The 9,909-nt window shown below is 37.7% G+C and overlaps 1 protein-coding gene across 1 annotated transcript in view; it reads left to right on the top strand.

Moving 5' to 3' along the window:
- Window positions 1-9,909, top strand: part of POT1 (protection of telomeres 1) — a 53,255-nt gene that overhangs the window by 37,568 nt on the left and 5,778 nt on the right. The window contains exons 11-15 of the mRNA XM_009074339.1: window positions 1,679-1,767; window positions 2,857-2,901; window positions 3,316-3,472; window positions 6,421-6,626; window positions 7,889-8,024. Of these exons, the coding sequence (XP_009072587.1) occupies window positions 1,679-1,767; window positions 2,857-2,901; window positions 3,316-3,472; window positions 6,421-6,626; window positions 7,889-8,024 (633 nt within the window). The remainder of the gene's footprint in view (window positions 1-1,678; window positions 1,768-2,856; window positions 2,902-3,315; window positions 3,473-6,420; window positions 6,627-7,888; window positions 8,025-9,909) is intronic.

Here is a 9,909-nt window from a genome sequence, read left to right on the forward strand (position 1 = left end):
GACGCAGCTTGTCCAGATCCCTCTGCAGAGCCTTCCTGTCCTCCAGCAGATCAACACTCCCACCCAACTTGGGGGCATTTGCAAATTGACTGAAGGTACCCTCAATCCCGTCATCAATAAACATGTTAAACAGAACCAGCCCCAATACTGATCTCTGGGGAGCAGCACTTGACTGGTTGCCAACTGGATGTTAACTCTATTCACCACCACTCTCTGGGCACAGCCATCCAGCCAGTTTTTTACCCAGCAAATAGTACACTTGTCCAAGGCATGAACAGCCAATTTCTCCAGAATGCTGTGGGAAATGGTGTAAAAAGCTTTACTAAATCCACAGCCTTTCCCTCATCCCTTAAGCAACTTTGCCATAGAAGGAGAGCAGGTTAGTCAAGCAGGACCTGCCTTTCATAAACCCATGCTGGCTGGGCCTGATCCTGTGGTTGTCCTGCATGTGGCAAATGATGGCACTCAAGGTAATCTGTTCCATGACATTCCCTGAGGTCAGGCTCACAGACCTGTAGTTCCCTGGTTCCTTCTTCCAACCCTTCTTTTAGATGGGCATCACATTTGCTGACTACCAGTGAACTGGGGCCTCCCTGCTTAGCCAGAACTGCTAGTAAATGATGGAAAGTGGCTCAGTGAGCACTTCCACTAGCTCCCTCAGTACCCTTGGGTAGATCTCATCCAGCCCTATGGACTTGTGTGTGTCTCGGTGGTGTAGCTGGTCACTGACCAATTCCTCTTGGCTTATGGGGGTTTCATTCTGCTCCCATCCCTGTCTTCCAGCTCAGGGTAGCTCCCTCCCTTGGGTAGATCTCATCCAGCCCTATGGACTTGTGTGTGTCTCGGTGGTGTAGCTGGTCACTGACCAATTCCTCTTGGCTTATGGGGGTTTCATTCTGCTCCCATCCCTGTCTTCCAGATCTCATCCAGCCCTATGGACTTGTGTGTGTCTCGGTGGTGTAGCTGGTCACTGACCAATTCCTCTTGGCTTATGGGGGTTTCATTCTGCTCCCATCCCTGTCTTCCAGCTCAGGGGTCAGAGTACTTAGAGAACAACTGGTCTTACTAATAAAGAATGAGGCAAAAAAGGTATAAAGTAACTCAGCCTTTGCCTTATCTTTTGTCACTGTGTTTTCCTCCACACCCAATAAAGGATGGAGATTATCCTTAACCCTCCTTTTGCTGATGATATATTTATAGAAACTAATTTTGTTGTCTTTTATGTCAGTAGCCAGATTAAGTTCTAGTTGGGCTTTGGCCCTTCTAATTTTCTCCATGCATAACATCCTTGTAGACCTCCTGAGTGGTCTGCCTCTGCTTCCAAAAGTTACAAACTCTTTTTCCTTAGGAAAATGTAAGTAACCAAAGTCCATATTCCTTCATCAAGAATTCTGTTTCCAGAAGTACCGATTTCATTTGGCACTATATTGTGTTTAATGTTCCAGAAATGATTTGGAAAGGAGTGTCTCATCTGCATCATTAATGTAACCTCCTGCAACTTCTGACTTAGTTGAGTTTTATGTCTCTGCTGGAAGAACATTTATGTCTGAACATTAGATCTGTGTATTGATAATCTGTAGATTTCATGTTATCCCATATATATATATATATATGTGCATGTATGTAGATACATGAAAGATTTCTCTAGGTTGTAAAATATTTGGTTGTTTATTTTTAGATGCTTAGAATCTGTGGATCAGGCAGGCAGTCAGAATATGGAAAGCACAGCTTCACTGGAATTTGACGACACTTTTAGCAATGTTACAGGTAAGAGCAATTGAATGCTGACATAGTCTTTCTTCTAACAGATATATATGGTCAAGAGAAGGATGAAGTTGCTGCTTCTGTAAGTGTGTAATCTTACTTTTGCATGTGAAGCCTTAGAGAGTTCTTTCAGATTGTTGGACTGGAAATTTACATTACCCTTTCTGTCTCGCAGCACGAGCCCTTCATATTACATGGAAAGATACTTTCCTAGGAGGTAGTGAATAAATTCTTAAACACAGATGGTGTTTCTTAATCATACTATATTAAATCACAAAGCAGAGTTATGTAACTGCCTCCCTCTGAAGGGGGATTCTGCAGGGACAGGCACTGGAAACAGCTGGCTGTTGAAGAGCTGTTCTTAAGCCATTGAATGGAAAGTTGTGTCAGTGGCAGAGCTGTAAGGTGCACCACCATGGAAACGTGTTATCTTATAGACAGTTCTACAGATCCCATATTCTTCTCTGAATCTTAGCCCAGGATAAGAATAACTAAAAAGAAATTGAACTCTAAAACTGGTTGGACGTGGTCTATGTCTTTGCTTCTAGCTTTTAAAATGATGTTACGTAGGTATTATTAACTTACTACGACAGGATATTTCTAAAAGCGTGCAAACTCCAAGAATAAATAAATACTTCGTGTCCAGTCCATAGCTGCAAATTTAGAAAGAGTTTTGCATGTATTTACTGCACTCTGTGTGTGTAGTAGAGATTGTTCAGAGGAGAGACCAGGCAGTCCATTTTGGTGTTTGAATAATGTATTTATGTCCTTGTCCAGAAGGATTACAGGGGATGAATACAGGTTACGTCAGCAGCATCATTTACAGTATACTTTTGAAAAGTGTTCATTTTGATGAGCATTCCTATTTAATGTATATCCTAACTTCTCCTCAGATATAACTCTTTGATTTGTAGTGTTTGTCTCCTGGTTACTTTGCTTTTTTTCTTCTACACTCTTGTTTTCCATTTTCCTCTGTTCAGCTTTTGGTTTTGCATATGTATCTATCTGCCTTTTTGCCTACATGTTTTTGTGTGTCCCCATGATAAAGAAGAAAAGGAAGGAAAATAATTAGGAAATTGTTCTTGATTTTAGATCTTGAATCACACTTACAGAGATGTCAGCAGTTGCCTGTTACAGGTAGGTAACATTTTGACCTCAGGTTGAATTTTAATTTTGCTAAGAACAAAAATAGTTTTGAGATATCACCTCAAAGGCTGAAATAATCTTTCACTTATTATAGGAAGAACTATTCTAAGAGTATAAGTTTGTGTGTTACATTAGTTTTATTCAGTTTTTAAAGGAATAAAGCATATTTGTATATTCTACTTCCATTTGTTTTTTCTACATGTTGAATTTCTGTACCCTGAAGTGCACCATGCTGCACAGCCTGTTGTGATTTGTCTTAAAGACTCCAGTAACATGTTGCATTGATAAAACTGGGAAAGAAAAGTTGGGAATCAAGGGAAAATCATAGCTGCAGTTGCCATTTCCTGTATTGCAAATATTATGGTGTTTAATAGGTTTGCATGGTGCTTTTTGTATGTGTTTCAGTATTAACAGATCATCAGGATTTGAGTAACACAGAACTGAAAACCATTGTGAGCAGCACAGCTCCTCAGCAGTATCGCATCAGAGCAAAGCTGAGAACTTACAAGCCCCAGAAGCTTCATCAGTCTGTTAAACTTCATTGCTCCAAATGCAACTCTTTGTAAGTGTTTCATGCACTATAAGCAATTAGGAATTGTTTTATATGTTTTGGGATGTTTGAATTTTCAGTTTGTTTTCATTTTTTGTGTGTAAAGTGAGTTGAATGTAAATGTATGTCATTTTGAGCAGATTTAAACTTACTGGTAATGGGAAAATTTTAAATCATCAGATGAGTTCCATTTACAGAATTGTTTGAATGCTTTCAAAAAAACCCACTTTTCTTTATTTTCAAATGCAGCAGTGCAGTTTATTCTATACCAAAGTTATATTTAAGTAGCTGTTTCTTTATTGCAGTTTTAAAATAGGGTGTGCAAAGAGGTATGACTAAAATACACTTTGGCTACAGTGGATACTTCCAGGCATCTTCAGGCATCTTTTCTGGATCCAAAAATACCAGGGAAATCATAAAATCATAGAATGGCTTGGATTGGAAGGGACCTTAAAGATCATCTTGTTCCAGCCCCACTGCCTTGGGCACGGACACCTTTCACTGTACCAGGTTGCTCAAAGTTCCTTCCTGCCTGGCCTTGAACACTTTCAGGAATGGGGCATTCACACCATTCATTGTGTTATTTTTATCTTTTCTCTGAGTTGTGTGAGCTCAGTGACCATTTTATCATTGCTATTTGCCCTCTAATGCTGTTTGTCACTATATCAAATAATGCTCAGTCAAATAATCATATGCCATTTCTGCTGTATATTCCTTTAAAAATGAAGGAAAGTTTATTTGAAAAGGCCTATTTTTGATGAAACTGCTGAGTGTCATGCACTGAAGTAATATTGGTGGTCATCTGAATCCTGTATCACGTTTTTTTGTCTGACCTACCATCAGACCTAAGCAAACAGCATTATTGTTGCTGATGTTAACTATTGCTTTCTTTAAATGATGCCACATTAGCATTCTCCTAGACTTCTGTAATTTTTTGCACAATCAAGTTTTATCAGATACAAACATGACTGAGACAAGAAAACAGCCCTGCTATGCTTCTCTTACAGCTTTTGGATGCAAAGTATCACACTAGCAGTGATAGTAACAATATTGGTCCTCATCAGATGTTCTTACAACATTCACTTGCTTGCTAATATAAGAGGAAGTACTGGATTTTCACAACATACAAGTACATGGTCTTTATTGCCAAGTATAAAAAGGAGATAATTACCAACTCCCTCTGCCACTGTTGTCACTTGTTTATGTATTTGCAACTCTGTGTAGTAATAAGCAGATACAATTGTAATGAAATTTTGTTTGTTCTTTACGAACTTTATCCTTCTCCCAAAATTTTCCATAAATATTTCAGTCCTTTTATATATTCTTGACTTATTAATATCTTCCTTTCTGTTCATTTTGGTCTTCTCCCATTTCAAGTATTGTTGTCTTCACTTTGCCACAGAATCATGGCAGACTTTTAACTAGAGAGATTTCTGAGGATTTAGTTAGCATATTTACTACTACCACCATCCTGCTGCAGTGATGGGATATTTACAGTCCTTTCCCAGGAATTTATTTCTTTTTTCTCATCTATGGGCGTCAGGTGAAAGGAATCAGCCCGGATTGAGTTAAGAGGCCCAGGAGGGAAACATGAACCTTCTCTGTTACACATTCTTCAGCACTGCATGTGCTGAAGAGCCTGACTGAACAAAGTTCGATCCAAGTTTGATCCTTTAACAATTTATCCAGTAAGATAAACACTTGGCTATAACATCTTTGTGAGAGATGTATTTTTATTTTTTTGTGCCTCAACTGGAAGCTTCTCTGTAAATAGCCGAATATCAGTATGTATGCATGTAATTTTATTTATCTACATTACAGAAGTTTCAATCCTTGTGTGTAGCTTAGTTCAAAATCAGCTCATTCCATTCCTGCCTCATGAAATGGAATGTGGGAAATCTACAGGCGGGCTGTAGAGGTTGGAAGAGTTTAATAGGTATGTCTGGAAAGATGATCTATTATGTTAGGTCCATTGCCTTTACATTTGAAGTAGTAGTCCAGGAACACAGGCAGACAGAGTTCATGTGAACAGCACTGTGTTCAGGTTTGGGAAGACCTGTTGTGTGCTAGTTCTACAGACGTTGCAGACGAATAATAAAGTTTGGATTCATAGGCAGGAATTGTTCTCTTCAGTGGTGGAAGCAGATGCTCTTGGGTTTGAAATCATCAGAATAATCTGCATGAGTTGATGGTATTTTTCCTTTAGCTCCACTCTAAAGCTTGACACCTGCTTTCTTTCAATGTTTTATGAAACAGCCCAAGCTTTTGCCTTTTTTTTCATTGTCCTTTTTGTCACAGTTAATATTCAGCCTGAAGCCAGCAGGTCTGTCTTGCACCTTTAATCTGTGTGCCACCCAGTGGCTTTTTGCCTGTTTTTGGCAATATTGATAAAATCTGAATGGCCTGCATTATTACTTCTCCATGGATGACAAGGGGAAATGCACACATGGTGCACTCTAGCAGGAAAGGAAAGAAACTGTGTGGTGCAGAGTTGCAGATTTTCCACTTGCAGTACTTACACGAAGCTATTCTTCTTCTGTCCTTTTTTCACTTTTTTCCTCCTCAATATATGCAAAGTCAAATATACTAAAACATAAAACTTGAAATTACATAAGGATATAGTGTCTTTAGACTCTAATGAAGTGATGTGCAGTTATGTGAAATCACAGAAAGCTGATATATTTGGTTTTCCATGGATTTATGTGTGGGTGAAGCCACTAGGCTGCCTCTGCTCCTAGGTAAATTTAGATTACTTAGCATATTTATTAACATGAAAAGTCATAATATACTATGCAAGTCTAAATGTTAAACTGCTATAGCAATGAGGATATTTTTCCTCTATGTACTTTCACTCTCATGACTGTATTCTAATATTTATTTGGTGTACTGTTGTCCTTGTTGCTAGATTGCCTAAGGAGAAGCTGTTAGAATTTACTTATTCATTTTGGAAATGCTTTCAGGCAAGAAGTTCCAGATGCAGATGGCTTTGACTTGATTTTACAAGGCTCTGCCATTACTGCCCCAAACCCAGAACTGCACAATACATCCTGGTATGATTCTGTAATGTGGACTACACAAGACCAGAAACAAAGGAAAATAGCTATCCATTTTGTAAAGCATGATGAAATGCTTCAACAGCCTGAAGATACCTTGCTTATGATAGAAGGTAAGATAAATTGCAAATACACCACTTCCTATGGCACCGTGTCCATTCTGAGTGTGTACAAAGGTATGTGGAAGTTGTATTCAGTGTCAGTTGTAATGCTCATAAAGGTATCTTCAAAGAAAAGAAGAGCTCATCTGGAACTGTAAGTTACTGTTGTGCAAACAGGAAAAGGTAATCCGTGAAGGTCTTGTAAGATGCTTCTGTCTATTTTAAAACTATACCAGTGAGTTTATTGTTGTTTCAGCTAAAATTAACATGTGAATATGGGTTTTTTCCAGCTCTGCTTACTGGTTTTCAGTTCTAATTTGAAAATTCTCTGAGTCTTCTAAACAAACCTGGTTTTAGTATTGAAGTGGAAACGCTGGGAAGGATTCTGGCAACACAAGCCTACAATTAACTTTGTCAGCCTCTGGATGTCAGTGTTGTTTCAGATTAATAGAACTCAAAGTGTGAGTTTTTTTGGTTTGGTAATGTTTTCAGATTTCCTCAGGAAAGAGAAATAGCCACTGACCTTTAAACAAAGCAATTTAGCAAGAATACTTTTAAGGAATATTTTAATATAATAAAAAAATAATTGCATATAGTACCATTCAGAGTTGAAAGCAAAGTTTTCAATTGTGCTCAAGTAGTGGTGTGAATAGGCAAATGTAAGGTAGGTGGTCCTTTGTGTAAGGGTTAATGACTAAGACCCTTCTGTTTTCTGCTTTGTTTTATATTCAACTAGTTCTGATAGTCGCTTTATTTCTCACATGTTCCAAACTGACATTTTTCCTTTTATTTTTTTCTGCAATCTACCCTTTATGAAAACAAACAAAAAAAATCTACCCCATTTTCCTAAAATAACTTGGTAAATCTTTTTTCAGATGTTAGAAGTGCCAACAACTAAATATGTGTGTATGTGAATACATGTGTATAAGAAGTCCATTTGGTTGTTTTGGGTTTTTTCCAAGAAAATTGCTAGTAAAATTATAGGAGAAATTATTTGAAAATGATGCTAACTAAATACAGCTTCTTGGTTACAGTGATAGTGGTGAGGAAGATATGAAGGAATCTGCTTTGATAAATGTCATTCTTTGCTTCTTTATCGAGTCTGTTGTCAAGTGGAGAGTGAGAAGGTGTTGGGCTGTTTTGTGAGTTTTCAATAGTGGGTCTCAATTATTATTGAAGGTCCTGAAATCAGTGTCTAATCAGCCAAGAAATGCAAGTTGTTCAGTTTATTCCTGATTACAATTTAAGAAACCATGCTTTTCTGTTTCTAATAGGTGGAACACTGAAAGAAATCTGGAAGCTTACAAAAAGGTTTAATTGTGTTATTCCTGTGAGATCCACAGAAGATGATCTTGAATTATTAGATCTTTCAGCTCCTTTTCTTTTACAAGGGAACGTAAAATATTATGGGTAGGTTAAAAGTATTTGTTGATGTTTCAGTAGTTGCAGTAATAGATACTATTTCCTTCTGTAATTCAAACCGCAGTGCTCAAGGGATAACTTACCTAAAGACACAAAATGCATAACTTGATCTGCAGTACTGACATTGGGGATGAAATGCCATACTGCTACCTCGTGTCAGAGGACTTGACTGCAGTTGGGCTCTTGCTGTATAAATCTCATGCCCTTAATTACACAGCCCCTCAGGTTCAGTCTTGCCTGTGGTGTGTGGGTAGGGCAGTGTGCTACAGAGATAGAAATGCACGTGAGAGTCTCTTTAGGCTGCAAAGGGCCTAAATCTACCGCTTGATCTTGTGTTTTCTGGTCTTACTCATTAGACTGAAGTTAAAACATATGTTGCTTTAAAACTGTATGCTGGGGGGAAGTTATATATTAATAATATAACTAATATTTAAGTAGTGACCCAGAAAAGAATTTCAGATTGTTAATCCACATCTCATACTTAGTGTTGGCAAAGCTTGGGTTTTGGCAGAAGTAGGGGATTTTGGACAGCCTTTCATTACCATTTGTCCTTTATTGAGGTCCCCAACACTGCAAAGTGCCTTACCTATTTGGGCATGTCTTTCACTGTAGAGATAATTTCAACAGGTTTCTGAATTCCACAGATCCAAGGCTGTGGAATATAGTAACATACATCTAGGTCTGGTGTCTGTCATCTGCCATGCAGTGAATACCATGTTCCTGCTCAACGCCAGTTAGCAGCAATATGTTCTCCCAGTACTGCCCAGCAGCATGCAGTTACTGAGCTCAGAAATACCAGTCTACTTCATGCAAACTGTTGAGCTCTCCCTCTCAGCAGTCCTAGTAAGTTCAAACAGTGCCATGCAGTGATGCACTGTGTCAGGTCTGTAGGCAGTAAAAAAAAATGCTGTGCAGAAATATTGCATGTTTCACTTAAGCCCTAAAGTTTCCCATAAGGACCATTCATAAAATGAATACAGGTCAAATTATTTCTTTGTCACATTGTTTTGACCTTTCCAGGTACATCTGTCTACTGCTTTCTGAAATAAAAGCAATATGTGGTTACTCCTACTGGGACAGGATCTTCACCAATACAAAGTATTTCCCCTTGCACTATCATAATCCATCTATTTCCCCAGCTACACACAACTCACCTTCAGATGGCTTCAAGTGGCTGGATTGTAAAAGCAAATGCTTCATAAGAGGTTCCATTATTGTTTATAGGTTATTTAGGAAGGAACCTCACAAGGATGCTGACATTTTACAGCTATGTTTCATGTGCTTTTTTTATCAGTGGCATATACTTAGCAAAGTCTAAAAAGGATTGTGTAGTAGAATGAATTTATATGTGTGTTCATATGTATGTATATTCATATATATGTATATAAACACAGATGCATATAAAAAGCAAAATTCACAGTTAAGTTACTTTATTGAAGTTTGGGTGGTTTTTTTAAAAGGAAAAAAGTGACTTAGCTGAAGCTTGACTTTATATCACTTAAGCAAAAGTAGTTCTATTGATTTTTATTGCATGTTTTTCTTATAATTCTAAAAGATAGTAAATGTTTATTTCAAGTTCTAACTGTAGTATACTAGCACAGAAATTTAATTTGGAAAAAAAAAGTTGTGCAGTAATTTTATTCCTTGAGGCAAATGGGAACAACTTTGACAACAGTTCTTCAATATTTTGGTCCACTTTCAGCATTTTCTTACTATGTAATCTGTAAAAATGTATAATTATTGGTGTAAATTCATCAGTAATAAAAGAGGTTGTTCTAATAACTCATAGTTAATATTTTTAACATAGACAAAACCAAATTTCTCTCCTAACCCTGTTACGGTTTTGGAGTGTGCTACAAGTTCAGATTCATTC

Source organism: Acanthisitta chloris, unplaced genomic scaffold (assembly GCF_000695815.1).
Source record: "Acanthisitta chloris isolate BGI_N310 unplaced genomic scaffold, ASM69581v1 scaffold7135, whole genome shotgun sequence".
NCBI classification, from domain to species: domain Eukaryota; kingdom Metazoa; phylum Chordata; class Aves; order Passeriformes; family Acanthisittidae; genus Acanthisitta; species Acanthisitta chloris.